This window comes from Orycteropus afer, unplaced genomic scaffold, assembly GCF_000298275.1.
Source record: "Orycteropus afer afer isolate SDZICR_OR568_19922 unplaced genomic scaffold, OryAfe1.0 scaffold00333, whole genome shotgun sequence".
In the NCBI taxonomy this organism is placed as follows: Eukaryota; Metazoa; Chordata; class Mammalia; order Tubulidentata; family Orycteropodidae; genus Orycteropus; species Orycteropus afer.
In genome coordinates, this window is record NW_006921920.1 from 2078258 (window position 1) to 2096994 (window position 18737).

At 37.3% G+C, this 18737-nt stretch overlaps 1 protein-coding gene across 1 annotated transcript in view; it reads left to right on the top strand.

Annotated features, from left to right (window-relative positions):
• Window positions 1-18737, top strand: part of SNTG1 (syntrophin gamma 1) — a 747297-nt gene that overhangs the window by 143624 nt on the left and 584936 nt on the right. Inside the window, exon 7 of the mRNA XM_042782475.1 lies at window positions 17740-17842. Coding sequence (XP_042638409.1) covers window positions 17740-17842 — 103 coding nt within the window. The remainder of the gene's footprint in view (window positions 1-17739; window positions 17843-18737) is intronic.

The window sequence follows — 18737 nt, forward strand, 5'->3', positions numbered from 1 at the left end:
CCCAACCTTCCTTCCAAGGAGTGGCTGGTGGGTTTGAACTGCCAGCCTTCTGGTTAGCAGTCAAGTGCCTTAGCCACTATGCTACCAGAGCTCCAAGAAAATATTTGAAGCCTTTTCAATGATTTAAATGCTACACGCATGCAGCAAGTGAAGGTGATTTTGATGACTAATTCACTGCTAGTAGGAGTGGGTTCAGTTCTTTCAAAATGAGGACAAATTTATATAACATTTTAGGGCAAGTTATCTATTGGTGAGATATTCCTAACCCTGGGACTACCTGTATTCTAGATAATGATCTGCTGTTTCATATTTTCTCCTACATAAACTTAATTATTTCATCTTTTTACAGGCTTTTTGGTAAAATGATATATTTATTTATTTATAAGAAATCCAATTGATCATTTGTCACTTTTATGAGTAATGTTTTGGTGTCATGTTTAATAACATTTCAATCAACAGTAGGTCCTGAAGATTTTCTCCAATGTTACTAGAAATTATATGTTGTTGTTCTTGTTGTTATGTGCCGCAAAGTCAGCTACAAGTCACCGGGACTCTATGTACAACAGAAAAAAACACCACCCAGTCCTGAGGCAGCCTCACAATCCTTGGTATACTTGAGCCTATCATTGCAGCTACTGTTTCAATCCATCTCGTTGAGGGCTTTCCCCTTTTCTGCTGACCCTCCATGTTACCAAGCATGATATCCATCTCCAGAGAATGGTTCATTCTGACAACATGACTAAAGTAGGTGAGATATAATCCGACATTCTCACTTCCAAGAAGCATTGCATCTGTACTTCTTCCAGGACAAATTTGTTCATTCTTCATGCAGTCTTTGGTACTTACAGTATTCTTAACCAACATCACGACTCAAAAGCATCTACACTTCTTTGGTCTTCCTTATTCATTTTCAAGCTTCCTGAGGGAATTTAAAACACCATGGTTGGGTTAAGTGCACTGAGTCTTCAAAGAGACATGTTTGCCCTTCAGCACTTTAAAGAGTTCTTTTGCAGCAGATTTGCCTGGTGCAATACATTTTCTGATTTCTTGACTACTGCTTCCACTGGTGTTGATTGTGGAAACAAGTCATATGAAATCTTTGACAACTTCAATCTTTTCTGTCATGTTGTTTATTTTGCTCCATTTGTAAGGATTTTTGTTTTCTTTATATTGAGGTGTAATCCATACTAGGTACTCTAGTTTTTAATCTTCATCAGTAAGTGCTTCAAGTCATCCTCACTTTCAGCAAGCAAGGTTGTGTCATCTGCACATCTCAGATGGTTAATGAGTCTTCCTCTAATCCTGATGCTACATTCTTCTTCATATAGTACAGCTTCTTAGATTGTTTGCTTAACATACAGATTGAATACATATGGTGAAAGGATACAACTCTGATTCACTGCCTTCCTGATTTTAAACCATATGGTATCTCCTTGTTCTGTCTGAATGACAGCCTCCTGGTCTATGTACAGGTTCCTCATGAGCAAAATTAAGTGTTTTGGAATTCCCATTCTTCACATTGTTATCCATAATTTGTTATGATCCATGAAGTTGAATGTTTTTACATAGTCAATAAAACACAAGTAAACATCTTTCCAGTATCCTTTGCTTTCAGCCAAGATCCATCTGACATCAGCAATGATATCCCTCATTCCACATCCTCTCCTCAATCAAACTTGCAATTATGGAAGTTCCCTGTCAGTATACTCCTGAAACTATTTTTTAATTATCTTCAGCAAAATTTTATTTGTGTGTGATATTTACGATATTGTTTGATATTTACCACATTCTAATGGATCACCATTCTTTGGGATGGGTACAAAGATGGACCTCTTCCAATCCGTTGTCTAGGTGCTGTCTTCCAAATTTCTTGGCATAGATGAGTAAGTGCCTCCAGTGCAGCATCCATTAGTTGAAATATCTCATTGGGTACTCCATCAATTCCTGGAGCCTTGTTTTTCTCCAATTCCTTCAGTGCAGCTTCAACTTCTTCCTTCTATACCATTGGTTCTTGATCATATGCCACCTCTTGACATAATTGAAAACCAATTATTTTTTGTACCGTGATTCTGTGTGTATTCCTCCCATCTTCGTTTGCTGCTTCCTGCATCATTCAGTATTTTGCCCATAGACTTTCAATATTGCAACTTGAGGCTTACATTTTTTCTTCAATTTTCTCAGCTTGAGAAGTGTCAAACATGTTCTTCTCTTTTGGTTTTCTTACTCAGGTCTTTGAACATTTCATTATAATAGCTGACTTTTTGCTTTCAAGCTGCTCTTTGAAATCTTCAGTTCAACTCTTTTATCTTGTCATTTCTTCCATTTGCTTTAGCTACTCTCCACTCAAGAACATGTTTCAGAGTCACTTCTGATATCCATTTTGGTCTTTCCTTCATTTCCTGTCCTTTTAATGACCTTCTGCCATCTTCATGTATGATGTTCTTGATTTCATCCCACAATTCATCTGGTTTTCGGACACTGGTGTTCAATGCATCAAATCTATTCTACAGATGGTCTCTAAATTCAGGTGGGATATAATCAAGCTCATGTTTTGGCCCTCATGGACTTGTTTTAATTTTCTTCAGCTTCAACTTGAACTTGCTTATGAGGAATTGATGCTCAGTTCCACTGTCAATTCCAGGCCTTGTTTTGGCTGAAGATATTAAACTTCTCCATGGCCTATTTCCACAGATGTAATCGATCTGATATCTGTGTATTCTGTCTGGTGAGTGTCATGTGTATAGTCACTGTTTTTGTTGAGAAAAGGTATTTGCAATAAATAAGTCATTGGTTTTGCAAAATTCTATCATATGATCTTGAGAGTGAACTCCCAGTAATTCTGCCTTGTTTCCAAATTTGACATTCCAATCAGCAGTAATAATCAACACATCTCGATTTCATGTTTGGTCAATTTCAAACTGCAGAATTTGGTACAAATCTTCAATATCCTCATCTTTGGTTCTAGTGGTTGGTGCACAAATTTATTTAATAGTAGTGTTAACTGATCTTCCTTGTAGGTATATGGATATTATCCTATTACTTACAGCATTGTACTTCAGAATAGATATTGAAACATATTTCTAAGGATGAATATAATGCCATTCCTTTTCAATTTGTCATTCCCTGTGTAGTAGATCATGCGATTGTCTGATTCAAAATGGCCAAAACCAGTCCATTTCATCTCACTAATGCCTAGGATATCAATCTTTATGTATTCCATTTCACTTTTGACAACATCCAATTTTCCTACATCCATACTTCTTCTTACATTCCACATTCTAATTATTAATGGATGTTTGCAGCTGTTTCTTCCCACTCGAGTCATACCCATCAACAAATGGAGGTCCCAAAAGGTTTATTCCATCCACGTCATTAAGGTTCTCTCTGCTTTAAGGAGGCAGCTCTTCCCTAGTCATGTTTTGAGTGACTTCTGACCTCAGAGCCTCATCTTCTGAAAGTATATCAGACAATGTTTTAGGGCTATTCATAAAGTTGTCCAGTAATATATTAGACAGTGTTTCATAACTATTCATAATGTTTTCACTGGCTAGTTCTTTAAGAAGTGGATGGCTCCATCTTTATTCCCAGTCTGTCTTAGTCTACAAGTTCTTTTGAAATCTGTCCATTGTGAGTGACTCTGCTGTTATTAGAAATACCTGTTGCATCACCTTCAGCCTCACAGTAATAATGCAAGCCACCACAGTATGACAAACTTACAGAGAAGTAGTGAAGAATTTATATAGTTTTGTATTTGTATTTGTAGTAAAAAAAAAAATTAGTTGACATTTTATAACTTGTGAAATCTACTTCAAGATTTTTATTTTTTTACTTCTCCCTTAGATATACAATTGTCATTGTTGTTGTTAGGTCCCATCAAGTTGACTCCGATCCATAGCGACCCCATGCACAACAGAATGAAACACCACCCGGTCCCGTGCCAGCCTCATAATGCCCACTATGTCTGATTCCATCATTGTAGCCACTGTGTCAGTCCATCTCATTGAGGGCCTTCCCCTTTTTCATTGACCCTTCATTTTACCAAGCACACTATCATTCTCCAGAGAATGGTCTTTTTTGACAATACGACCAAAGTGTGTCAAATGAAGTCTGGCCATTCTTGCTTCCAAGGAGCATTGTGGCTGCACTTCCTCCAGTATAGATTTGCTAGTTCTTTTGGAAGTCTTTGGTACTATCAGTATTCTTCACCAACACCACAACTCAAGAGCTGGACAATGAATGGATACCTATAACCCATACATTTTTTATTATTGTTATTATTATTATTATTATTATTATAAATATATTTTTATTATTGTTATTTCCTTTTTATTCAGTTTGTGTATGTGTGATTTTAGTAGACTTACATTTTTAGAGCACTTTTAGCTTACAGAACTGCACAGAAAGTACTCTTCCCATACACCTCCCATTCCTTTAAACATTGCTTCTCCTATTGCTGATATTTACTTTTGTAGTACATTTATTGAAATTGATGAACCAATATCAATATATTTTTATTCACTAAGATCCATATTTTGTGTTAGGATTCATAATTTGTTTTGTTCAGTCCTATGGGTTTGATAAATCCACAATTGATAGTATCATAGTTTCACTGCCCTGATTCTTTTCTTTCATATCTCTACTATATTATTGAGGCAATCCATCATGTATTTTTTATTTATTTTTTTGTCCCTGATATTGTATTTTTTGGCGTTTACAATTTCCATTTTTTAAAAAACTTTTTATTGTGATTTGGGTGAAAGTTTACAGAGGAAATTCAACTTCCATACAGCAGTTCACATACACTTTGTCTCATAACATTGACTCTAATCTCCCACAATGCAGCATATCTCTTCCCACTTCCTCCCCATAGCCATTCTTCCCTGTGTCCTTCCCTCCCATGTACTCCTGCTCCCTGAGCTGTCTCTTTGTGCATACACAACCCTTCTATTCTTCCATGATTGATCACTCCAAGGAGTGTATTACCTAATATAAATATTCAGCTCATATGCCTGAATTTTGTTTGGCTGGAAGCCATAGAGGTGGGTTCAGTTCCAGACTTGAAGGGCAGCTAGGGGCCTGGTTTAACATTTGTGTGTCAACTTGGCTGGGCCTGGTTGAGTGGATGGGTACCTGGTGTTAGTTATTCCCCATGATGAGACAGGCAATCATCTCCACAGTGCGATCTACCACAAGCAGCTGAGTAGCTGCCCTTGGGATGTGGTCTGCTTCCCGTAAATAAGAGGAAACCTTGGGGATAGTCTCTAGCTCATGGCAAGCTTGGAACCTGCATGTAGCCATGTCATTGATCAGCAGCCTGCCATACTCTGCTGACCTTGACACTTACAGTGTACTTGAATGAATGGCCTGTGGTGTGATTTGGTAACATTGAAACTGTGCCATTTTATTTGTCTATCTTGGGCTTGTTAGCCTCAGCAGCCAGTAGCTGGCAGAGTGAAGAGATGCCTCTAGCTTCAGTAGGCCAGGAGCAACAGACAGAGCTGAAGCTCAAGGCTGAGGGCCTCTCACACAGCCCCTAGAGCCTGGCATTTTGAACTCAGACTTAAAGCCTCCAAATTATAAGAATAAACTCTTGTTTATTAAACCCATCCCATTTGTGATTTATTCTTGTCAGAGAGGCACTAGGTAATCAGAACAGGGCCATAGTCTCAGGGGTTTCAAAAGGCTCTATCAGACCAGCAAAACTGGTCCCCCTTTTTTTTTCTATTCTTTTTTTTTTTTTTTTAATGACTTTGAGTTTTGTGCCACATTATTCTCCCACTCTATCTAGGATCTCCTAGATAGATCCCACTCTGAGTGGTTGACAGTGCTAGCCATGCACCATCTAGTTTTTCTGGTCTCATAGTTATATAGGCTGAGGATCACATGGTGCACCTGTCACTCAAACTAATTTTTTCCATGCATGTCTGGATTTCTTCATTCTTTGTTTCTCTGGATGAAAAGAGGCCCATTGTTGCATGTAGATGGCTGCTTGCGAGGTTTTAAGATCCCAGTCACTACTTGCCAAAGTAGGATGTGGAACTATGATTTTGTGTAATATGTTATGCCAATTGAACTCAATGTCCCCTGTAATCATGGTTCTGAGCCCACAGGTCCAACTATTTGCTTCCTCTGGGTAGTTGGCTGTGGCCAAGAAGCGACTACAAACTTGTCCCTTATAAGGTATACAATATACCTGGGAATTCTTAAAGAACCTACACTTGGAGAACATTTTCTGCCAACCCAACACATGGTCATGGGCACACTTCCCCCTGCATACACATACCTAATAGTTCAGCCTGTTCACCCACCCATCCACTCATATATCAGTGTTTGCCTTCACTGACAATGCAGTACTGTATGTGCAAAAGGGTCCATCTTTGTTGTCCTTACCTCTCATGAACCTCTCTACACCTTCCTCTTCCTCAATGCCACTGTGTTGATCACTCATATTTGAGTACATTGTCCTTCTCTTCACCCAAATCAGTATTTTTCTCCAACTCTCCAGCAGTGTTCCCTCCCCTCCCTTCCCACCCCTGGTAACCAACAAAGAAAATTTCTTTCCATATACAATATTTTCCTTCACTTTTTACAATAACAGACTAATAAAATATTTCTCCTTCTGTGATTAACTTATTTCACTCAGCAATATGTCCTCTGCCACACCTGGCAAAACCGCACAGGTTACAGAATGAAGTGACATGAAAGGATTAGTGGTTTTCTTTATTATTATTTTATAGGAATGGGGACCAGGAGGATGCCCTGTATGTTTTGCAAGAGTGACCCCTGATGCCTTTTTTCTACTTTATTTATATGTTTGTACATGACTATGTCATTAGTTTTGAAAGTCATACAATCAGCTTAGTCTCCACAGAGCTAAAGTTTTACTCCTCTATGTGCTCAAGGACTATGGGTGGTCATTAAAACAATCCAGAAATCTCCTCAGGAATAAGGAGTGTAAAACGATAAATGTTTACTAGGACACAGTGACACAAAGTATGAAACATCCCAATAAGATAAAAAACATGGGGAATAACATCTAAGTTTAATACTTTGATGTTTTGCCAATTAAGTATTTAACAGATACTTAAGAGAGACACCTTGCCATCTATAAAAGCAAACATTAAATCACAAGAGAGACCTTGTCATCTCTTCATTGTAATTAGAACATGTGCCTTGCAATCATGTTCTTTTGGGAGTCTTTTTCTTGGTCCCCAACATATCCTCCTTTTTTATTTTTTAAAATGCAGTAGGTGTACTTCTTTAGTCAAAGACTGAATTACTTGAGATATTAATATTAGAACCCAAAGAATAACAAATAATGCAATTAAAAACATTACAACATGTGGTAAAAGGTGGTATAGAAAAGTAGCAATATTTTCCAAAGGGTTAAGTTTCTTAAATTCATTAAATATAGTGTTTACAACTTGATTGGGGTTGTTAAAGGGGCAGGGAAGCCATATCTTCTTACCTCCTCTAACCCACAAGAGGAAAACTGAATCACTATCAGTAGCTCAAGGCCCATTACTGTGAGGCTACCTTCCTCCAGACCTTTCACCAAACTTGACACCAACTGTTCCTCCTGCAGTACCCACCACACCTCTACTGGGCTCGACAATTCACTGCAATGGCCACACAGACCATGGGACTCATCAGGAAAGCAACAGGCTACAATCCAAGCCCAGGAAAAACGCTCAGTCTTTCTCAGCCCACCGTCTCTCAGCCAACATTCTCTCACATTCTCTCTCCAGGCAGGGCATGTCCCTCGGTGTCTCTCTCAGCAATGTGTGTCTCTTGTGTCTCTTTCCCAGGAGTGCATGTCTCTTTCAGCAGTACATCCTTCTCAGCCAGCAGTCAGAGATAGTTCTGACTCTAGGAGGCCTCCTTTTGAGCCTGGCAGTGTGGCCAAACTAGCCAATCATAGCATCAGAATTCTAAGCACCTGAAAGAGAGCAAACTTCCCAGAACATTACTTTGTGTTGTTCCCAATAGAAACACCCCAGGTGGATAACTTTTACAATCAGGAGCTCCTCAGTTACTCACAGCAAATTCCACCATTTACTACACCACAAGCCACCCCCTGGCTTTTCTAGCCATTATACCATTTATACTTCAAAAATTAACATCCCTTTCACCATTAGTTTAAGATCAACCACACCCATGAAAGCATGTAAACAAGCTACTTCATGCCTTTATCTCCCCCAATTTTAAATAGTCAATCTCTAATTTGCCCATCTCTATCAAACTAGTACTCTGAGGAGACAAGCATTGTTCTTTCTCTCTGGAGAATCTTCTGTTCTACTTGGAAACTTCAGGCATCTGGATCCATAAACAAGCAAAGTCCAGCCCAGCTCAAGCCATCAAATTGCAGCAACTTAACACCAGCTCAGTGTCAAACATCTTCCTCTTCATTTGGTCAGGTTCTGGTCAGCTCAGCACTAGCCATCCCATCGAGGTCATGGGTACCAGCTGCCAAGTTTGGGAGTCACACTGTTCCCTTCACTTCAGACCAGCCAGCACCTTCTCTCACATCTTCAGTCCTTAAGGACTATCTCAATGCCCGTAGGTTCACAAATGCTTGTACTTCAGACCAGCCAGCCCTTCCTCTCATCCCCAGCCTCCATGGCCTAGGTTAAAGAGGACCAAACTCAGCCCATTTCTTCTTTGCTGCACTTCCCCCATTTCCACTCAGGTGGTCACAAGCAAGTAACATAAAAGTTCACTACTCACTGGCTTCTTTTAACCTTTAGTCCTCGAAGGGGTTTCTCTCATGGACCATGTCTTTCCTGCTTTGATGTACCCAAAGCCTATCTGCTTGCTTGAAATTCAAAAATTTAAACAGTCATTTTTTTTTTTTTTCCTTCAGGTCCTTATTCAAATATAAATCTTCTATTTCATCAGTAGTACTGTGTGGGGCTCAGGTTTTCTACCTAAGATCAACACACAGAGTTTGAAACAAAAGCCTGTGTTTCTTCTGGCCAAATTCTATTTCCCCTTTTAACACATCCAATCAAATATTGGCTAAAGGCAGACTTACACGCTGTTATCCACATACCCCATAATCATTTCTAATGTACAAGCAAGTATGAGAACATTTAATAACCATAGTACATTTAGATAAACACATAATCCAAAACACATAATCTTTTTAAAAACATTCCAGGTCCATCTCTTTACCTTGATAACCTACCCATTTTAGGCATACAGCCTTGGGCCTTTGGCTGGGTGTAACCAAAAGCCCTAGCCTCTGAATCAATTATCTCCTCTTTCTAATGCAGTTTTAGCCAGCATATACCAATCATAAGGGCACAAAACTTTTTGAGCAATGGTTTTTATTAAGGTTTTTATAAACGGTGCTGTTGGCCCATAGGTAGCAGCAGCTTGTTTCAAATCTTTAAGAGTTTTAAAAGAAAATGTTTTATGTTCTCACATCTGTTGATTAGACTGCTGATTTATGTATTCTGTTAAGGAAAAAAAAAAAAACATGTTTTAATTCTAATGGAATGTCCTCATCCATGGCCCTCGCCTTTTGCACCATAGCTTATATAGGTGATAAAGGAGGCACCGTAGATGATAAACAGTTACATTGCCTCCCCGAGGGAGGGAAAAGGTTAAAAGGTGGAGGAGAGCAAGTGTTAGCAAGCACAGTTGCAGTTGAAACAGTCTGATTTAAAAAAGGATTTAAAAAAGCTTTTGTCTGACTTAAAGATGGATTTAAAGAAGGATATAACTTCTCTTCCTTAACTTCTGAGGGTTCAGTTTCTAACTTCTGTTTAACTATTTCTTCTTGTAATTTTAACTCTTTTAATTTTTAATCTGTATCTACATTTTTCTCCTTTCCCACTTTAGGATCTATGCCCACACTTATTCCCTTATCTAATTCTAAACACAGTTTTAAGATACTCCAAATAGAAAATATACATTCTGTAAAATCATCCGGCCCACATTCTTTTAAATGCTTATTTATTTGTTGACTGATGTTCTCCCAAACTGTTAATTCAATGGTTCTTTCCAGAGGAAACCAAGAGCAACAGTGATCTACACGTTGCAAAAATTCCTCTAACTCCTTTTTGTTGTTGTTGTTATTTGCCGTCGAGTGGCCCTGACTCATAGTGATCATTCCTTGGGTTTCCAAGGCAGTATAACTACAGCAGTAGGATTGCCCAACGTTCCTTCTGAGGAGTGGCTGGTAGGTTTGAACCGCCAGCCTTCTGGTTAGCCGTCAAATGCCTTCAGCACTATGCTACCAGAATTCCTTTTTAAACACTGAAAAACTTCTAGCTTGAACTAATGTTTTAAGAACAGAAATATAACGATCTCTTTCATGAAATTCTGAATCCCCCATGTTAGCCTGGCTTAAAGAAGATTTATTTAATTCACCACACTCACCCTTTTTCTTTTCTCGTACGGAGTTCCACTTTTCTTCAAGTGGGGTGTCCTCTCTAGCGCTGCTGCCAATCCACTCCACGTCCCTGTTCGGTTGCCAATTGCCCCGGCCGGCAAAACCGCACAGGTCACGAAATGAAGTGACATGAAAGGATTAATGGTTTTCTTTATTATTATTTTACAGGAACAGAGGCCAGGCGGACACCCTGCATGTTCTGCGGGAACGACCCCTGATGCCTTTGTTCTACTTTATTTATATGTTTGTACATGATTACGTCATTAGTTTTGAAAGTCATATAATCAGCTTATTCTCTACAGAACTAAAGTTTTACTCCTCTGCGTGCTCAAGGACAACAGGTGGTCATTAAAACAATCACAGAAATCTCCTCAGGAATAAGGAGTGTAAAACGATAAATGTTTACTAGGACACAGTGATACAAAGTATGAAATATCCCAATAAGATAAAAAAAAAAAATGGAGGAAAAAAACTTACTTTTATTATTTGATGTTTTGACAATTAAGTATTTAACAGTGAGAGAGACCTTGCCATCTCTAAAAGCAAACACTCAATCACAAGAGAGGCCTTGTCATCTCTTCACTGTAATTAGAACATGTGCCTTGCAATCATGTTCTTTTGGGAGTCTTTTTCTTGGTCCCCAACAGTCCTCCAAGTTCATCCATGTTATGTTGTGTTTTGCAGATTCTACATTGTTCTTTAGGCTTACATAGTATTCCATTGTGTGTATGTAACATAGTTTGGTTACCCATTGTTCTGTTGACAGGTACTGAGATTGTTTCCATCTTTTTGGTATTGTTAATAGTGCTCTGATGAACGTGGGTGTGCATATATTATTTCTTGTCCTGGCTCTCACTTCTTTAGGATACATAACCTAGTAATGGAATTTCTGGTTCAAATGGTATTTCTAATTCCAACTTTGTAAGGAATTGGCATACTGTTTTCAACAGTGGTTATATTATTTGACAGTCCTAGCAGCAGTTTATGAGAATCCCAATTTCTCCACATCCTTGCCTGCACTTGTTATTTTATCTTGTTGAAATTTGCTATTAGTGCTGGGGCAAGATGGTATCTCATTGTTTTGATTTGTATCTCTCTAATGGCTAATGATTGTGAGCATTTCTTCATATGGTTGTTGGCCACCCAAGTATCCTCTTTGGTGAAGTGTCTATTCATGCCTCTGTCCATTTTTAATTGGATTATTTGTCATTTTGTTGTTGATATGTTGGAGTTTTCTATACATGTTAAAGATAAGCCCATTGTCAGATATGTCATTCCCAAATTTTTTTTCTCCCCAATTTGTAGGTTTTCTTTTGACTCTTTTGAAGAAGTCTTTGGAAGCACATAAAAATTTTAATTTTAAGAATGTCTCATTCATCTAAGTTATCTTCTGCTCTTTGTGTATTTTGGGTTATGCTTGATAGTCTATTTATGCCATATATTAGGGCTCCTAATTTGCCTAAGAAATTTGACTGCTAACCAGAAGCCTGACTGTTCAAACTCATCAGCCACTCCTCAGAAGGAAGGTTAGGCAATCTACCTCCATAGTGAAACTGCCTGGGAAAATCCAAGGACGTGTCGCTATTGATCAGACCCAACTCGAAGGCAGTGTGTTGCACTGTTGTTCTAATTTGCCCCTATTTTTCTTGGAGGAAATTGATGTTTTTGGTACCTGTTGTAAATGGTATTGATTTCCTTATTTCTTTTTCAGCAATCTCTTTGCTAGTGTAGAGGAATCCAGCTGATTTCTGTATGTTAATCTTGTATCCTGCCACTATGCTAAATGTCTCAATTAGTTTCAGTAGGTTTTTTTTTTTTTTTACAGAGTCTTTGGTTTTCTAGGTATAGGATCATATCATCAGCAAATAGGGATAGTTTGACTTCTTCCTTACCAATCTGGATGCCTTTGATTTCCCTTTCTTGCCTTACTGCCCTGGCTAGGACTTCCAGTACAATGTTGAATAGAAGTGGTGATAGAGGGCAGCCTTGCCTGGTTCCTGTTCGCAAGTGGAATGGTTTCAGTCTATCTCCATTAAGAATAATGTTGGCTGTTGGCTTTGCATGTATGCCCCTTATTAGGTTAAGGAATGTTCCTTCTATTCCTATTTTGCTGATAATTTTGATTAAAAATGGGTGTTGGATTTTATCACATGCTTTTTCTGCATCAATTGATATGATTGTGTGTTTCTTTTCCTTTGTTTTATTTATGTGATGGATATGATGTTGATGATTTTTCTAATGCTGACCCATCCTTGCATACCTGATATAAACACCACTTAGTCATGATTTTATTTTTTTTTCATATATTGTTGGAATCTATTGTCTCAGATTTTGTTGAAGATGTTTGTGTCTATTTTCATGAGGGTTATTGGTCTGTAGTTTCACTTTTATTGATGTCTCTGCCTGCATTTTTTAGCAAGGTTATGCTTGCTTCACACAATGACTTTGAGAGAATTCCATCCTTCTCTATATTCTGGAATAGTTTGAGCAGGATTGGTGTCAGTTCTCTGAACATTTGGTAGAATTCTCCAGTGAAAATGTCTGGGCCAGGACTTCTTTTCTTGGTAATTTTTTTAAAGACCTGTTCAATTTCTTCTTCTTTTGTTATGGGTCCATTCAACTTTTCCACCTCAGTTGTGTTAGTTTAGGTAAGTAGCATGTTTCTAGAAATCTAGCCATTTCTTCTACATTTTCAAAGTTGTTGGAGTGAAGTCCTTAATAGTATCCCAATATTTTCTTTTTTATTTTAGTTGGTTCTGTTGTGATTCACCCAATCTGTTTCTTATTTGTGTTATTTGTGTTCTCTCCCTCATTTGTTAAATTTGCCAGTGGTTTGTCAATGTTTTAATCTTAAAAAAAAAAAAAAAAAAAAAAAAACTGTGATCTTGTTTATTTTTTCTATTGTCTTTCTATTGTATCTTTCATTTATTTCTGCTCAGATCTTTATTATTTTCTTTCTTCTGTAGACTATTCTTGCTTTTCTTTTTCTAATTTTTTGGAAATGTTTGTTCAAGATGTTGACTTTGGTCCTTTCTTCTTCTTCTTCTTTTTTTTTTTTTTTTAAATTTATTACTATAAATTGACTTCTGATCACTTCTTTTGCTGTGACCCAGAGATAATGGTATGTTGTATTTTCATTCTCATTTGATTCAAATAATATTTTTAATTTCATTTTTTATTTCTTCTATTACCTAGTTTTTCTTAAGGAGGGTTTTTCAGTTTCCATGTATTTTCTCTTTTTTTCTGTTGCTCTTCCTATTGTTGATTTCCAATTTTATAGCATTGTGATCTGAGAAGATGTTTTTCTGTATTTCAATGATTTTAAATTTATTAGGACTTGCATTATGGTCTAACCTATGGTCTATCATGGAGAAGGTTCCATACGCACTGGAAAAGAAGAAACATTTTGCTATTGTTGGGTGAAGTGCTCTGTAGATGTCTATAAAGTCAAGTTGATGGATTGTATTGTTTAGTTCTTCTGCATCTTTTTTGAGTTTTCAGTTCTATCTTTCATTGAAAGTAGGAGCTCTGGAAGTGCATAGGGCACTTGACTGCTAACCAGAAGGCTGGTGGTTCAAACCCACAAGCCACTCCTCAGAAGAAAGGTTGGACAATCTACCTCTATAGTGATACTGCCTCAGAAATGCAAGAAGGGATTGCTATGCGTCGGGTCCGACTTGAGAGCACATGACAACAACAATTATTTAGTTCTTCTGCATCTTTTTTCAGTTTCTTTCTAGTTGTTCTATCTTTCATTGAAAGTGGTGTATTAAAGCCTCCTACTATAACTGTGGAGTTTTCTATTTGCCTTTTCAATTCCGTTAAAGTCTGTTCTATGTATTTTGGGGCTCTTTCTTTGGGTCCATAGATAATTTTATCATTATATATTCTTGTTTGATTGATCTTTTAATCACTATGTAATGTCCTTCCTTGTCTCTTACAGTGGTTTTTGTTTTAACGTCAATTTTATCAGTATTGCCAGCAATATTGCCACTTCTACTCTTTTTTGGTTCCCATTTGCTTGATATATCTTTTTTCAACCTTCGATTTTTAGTCTATTTTTTCTTTGTCTTTAAAGTGTGTCTCTTGTAGACAATATACTGATGGGTTATGTTTTCTTATCTATTCTGCAACTCTCCCTCTCTTGAGTGGTGCATTTAACCATTGACATTCAGAAAAATTATCTATAAATATGAATTTGTTGCTCTCATTTTGTTTTATGTTTTCTTGTGGTGTTCCTGGCTTCTTTGTTCCATATAATTTTCTGTGCTGAGCTCATTTTGTTTATAAATCATGTTATCATTTCTTTTGTTCCTGTTGTTTAGTATTTGCTAGATATTTGTGCTTCTTGTCTTTTTTTATTGTGATGTGAAAGTTTATCATTTTTCATTGAAGTTACTCTGTGATTTATAATTTTCTCCCTAAGTTTAGAACAGTCCATTCTATCTTGCAACTCTCTTCAATTCATCACCATTTTGAAATTCTGTAACTACATTATTTTTTCCCTCTTTTTGATTGGTAGTTCTTCTCATTTGCCAATTGATTTCTCTGGTTCCCTGTTTACAATCTTGTAAGCTTATTTTACTTTTGATATTTCCATAGCTGTGTTGGTTTCTGGGTTATGTCATCTTGTGTATTAATAGTCAGTTGTTTGCTATTATTGGTTCTCTGGTCAAAGTACTCCCTTTATTATCTCTTTTATGGTTAGTCTGGTTTTAGCAAATTCCCTTAATTTCTGGTTATCTGGAAAGTTCCTAATTTCACCATCATATTTGAGGGACAATTTTGTTGGGTACATAGTTCTTGGTTGGAAATTTTTCTCTTTCATAATTTTATATATACCATCCCATTGCCGTCTCACTTACATGGTTTCTTCTGAGAAATCAGAGTTTAGTCTTATTGGTTTTCCTTTTTAGGTAATTTTTCCTATGACGTTCTCAGGATTCTTTCTTTGCTTTGGTTTTGGTGAGTTTGATGATGATATATATTGGTGATTTTCTTTTGGGGTCCATTCTGTTTGGGGTTCATTGGACTTCCTGAATGGAAACATTGTCATCTTTCATCATATCAGGGACATTTTCTTCAAACAAATCTTGAACAATTTTCTCTCTAGTTTTATATTTCCCTTCCTGTTCTGTAATTCTGACTACACATAGGTTATTCCTTTGGATAGTAGTCCACATGAATCTTAGGCTTTCTTCATTTTGTTTTGATCTTTTTCTGATTGATCCCTTTCCAAAGAAGTATTGAGGTTTTGCCTTCAATCTCATTAATTCTGTCTTCCATTGGTTCAATTCTACTCCTTTCCCTTCCAAAGTGTTATCTATTTTTGGAATTTTTTATTAATCTACTGAATTTCTATCTGCAGATTTTGTATCATTTTGATTGTTTCATTTATTTTGTCAGTTTGTTCTTGTATTGTCTTTCAAAGTTGTAATAGGATTTTTGCTGTGTTTTCCTCAATTTTGTCAGTGTTTCTCTTGATCTGTCTCTCAATCCATTGAAGGTACCTAAATATAATTCTTTTGAATTCCTTATCAGGGAGTTCCAATGCTGCTTCTTCCTCAGTGATTTGTTCTTGGTTTCTATCCTGCTCCTTTGTTTCTCCCGTTTTATCTTGCTTCTTTGTGTGAACTTTCATAGTCTGTTGTCTCCAAGACATTGTGACATTGTTGTGTTCATATTTAACTGGAGATTGTATGGTAAAGTGATTCACCCTCATTTTCTTTTCTTCCTCCTCCTCTTCTTCTTCTTCTTCTTCTTCTTCTTCTTCTTCTTCTTCGTCTTCTTCTTCTTTCCCCTGAATATAGCTGAGGAAGCAGAATAATGTGCTTCTCTATTCAGTAGTTGCCATTGGCAGCACTTATGCACTCACCACCTTCTCCTGTCAGATGTGATAGAGAATAAGAGTGGCTGCAAAGATCTCTGTTAACTCTTTGTGAAGAGCAGTTAAGGGTGAGTTAGGCTCTTATTGGTGGTTGTGTATCATTGGCCAGTTGGTGCAGAAGGCGGTGGTGGCCTTCACTCAGTAAGTAGGGCTGCATGAGGTGTGGGTGTGGTTGGGTTATATGGACATGTTTGCTGTCTCCTACTCAGACAAAAAAAAAAAAAAAATCTATCAAAAAAGCAAAAAAAAAGTGGAGGAAAAAAAAAAAACCTGCATAAAAACACAGGGATATTCACCAAAAAGAGAAAAAAGAAAGAAAAGAAAAAAAGAAAGGCAATAAATTATAGGAAATATTTAAAGAAATATTTTAAAATGCCAAAAGATGTATGAACAGAAAAAAGGAAAAACATTAGTTGGGGGAAAAAAACCCCTGCAATATCTGGGGAGCTGGGGAGGGAGGAATACGAGAAAAGAAGGAGAGTAGGAGAATAATGAAGAAAAAAATGGAGAAAATGAAAACACTAAAACCAGAATTGGGAAGAACCACAAAAAAGAAAAAAGAGAAAAAATGGGAATGAGGAAAAGAGAAGACACAAAAAGCTGAAAACTAGAACCTGGGAAGGGTAGAAGAAAGAATAGTAATAGGATGAAAAAAGAAATGATAATAATTATTATTTTGAAACAGACAAAAACAAACTTTAAAAAAAAAAAATCTGGGCAGGGTGGTACAGGGCACCTAGGATCCATCAGAGTACTCAGACTGGAATGGATTTCCTACTGGCCCAGAAGGTGAGTGGGAGTCTGTTCACCAAGTGAGTGTGGGAGGTAAGTAGAATAAGTAATACGAATAATAAGTTAATGTTGCACCTTTCCATTTCTCAGTGTCCAGAATGTCCTTGTGATACCCAGCAAATGGAGCTTATTCCTAAGTAGCTGGAATTTGAGAGAACTGCCATTTTAATATGGAAAATGGTCAAAACACTTGCAAATATTCAAAATGGCTGTGCCCTCCAGACAGGCAAATGTCCACAGCTCAGCCATTCTCCCTCTTGGCTGCTTTCTCTTTTATTCAACAGCCACCAGGGCAGTCTTCCATGAAGTCCCTGTCCAGCAGGGCTGATTTTTAGGTCTGAACACCACTTGGCAATATCCAAGCTGTCCATGCTGTCAGGATCACTAACAGTCCACAGCTCTGTTTATCGCCTTTATTGATGTTTTCATGCAGGTTCTTCTACTAGTTGGAGTTTAGTCTACTCTGGTTCGATAGGATTGCTATAAGTCAGAATTGACTCAGCAACAGTAGGTTTGTTTTTTTTTGGTTTGGGATTTGTCATAAAATGTTCCTGGCCAGTAGGTGGATAAGATGACTAATCATTTCATTTCTTGGTTATCATATATGGAATTTTATAAACATTAAGTTAGTGGTAAAAGTTTTATTTTATTTTACTTTTAGGTTCAAGTTCTTCGGAATGCTGGAGAAGAAGTGACCTTGACAGTATCATTTTTAAAAAGAGCACCTGCTTTCCTCAAACTCCTGCTGAATGAAGATTGTGCATGTAAGAATTTGTGAAGAGTGTATGAAATGCTCACATTATCATTTTCCTTTCCTCACCATTATGTTCAGACAGTAACTGGAAATTTCTTTTTAAACTTGGGATTTGTGTCTAAATATAAATATTTCTATATAACAGGGTGTTTTATTAGCCCCCTAGGAAAAGGGAAGTGCTGTTATTCAGCAGTTATTTACCCCTCTCAGTTATCTTCTAACTTTATGATTGGTCAAACATATTTATTTAGAAACTGAGTATCATATCAAATATATACCAAACCAAACCAAAGTCATTGCCACCAAGTCAATTCAATTCAGAGTGAACCCTCCTTGGATTTCAGAGGCAGTATCTCTAAAGAAGTAGATTGCCCAATCTTCCCTCTGAGGAGTGGCTGGTGGGTTTATATCACCAGTCTATCAAGTATATATGCTATATATATAAATTTCATTAATAATATTTCATGAATATATTTTCTTTAGCCAGAAAATTACATACCCTTATTTGAGTACTGGACTTGGTTTAAAAGATTCCTTTTCCATTGCCCTATCAAGAATAGGGAGAAGGAGTTCTGGTAAGATGGTGGAAAAGGCAGAAACACTGCACAGACACTGTTCAACAAAGAAAATGGGAACCAATTAATGCAGATACAGAAGATAATCCTGGACCCAGGAGCCTTGCAGGAAAGGATATAGAAGCGAACTAAACTCCAAATAGCAGAAGAATTTGCATGAGAACACAAAAAAGAGACATATGGAACTGTGGTCTGGCAGCGGTCCTGATGGCATGACAGCTTGGATATTGCCAAGTGTTGTTGTTGTTATGTGCCGTCGAGTTGGCCCCGACTCATAGCGACCCCTCCTTGGGTTTCCGAGGCAGTATCACTACAGAAGTAGGATTGCCC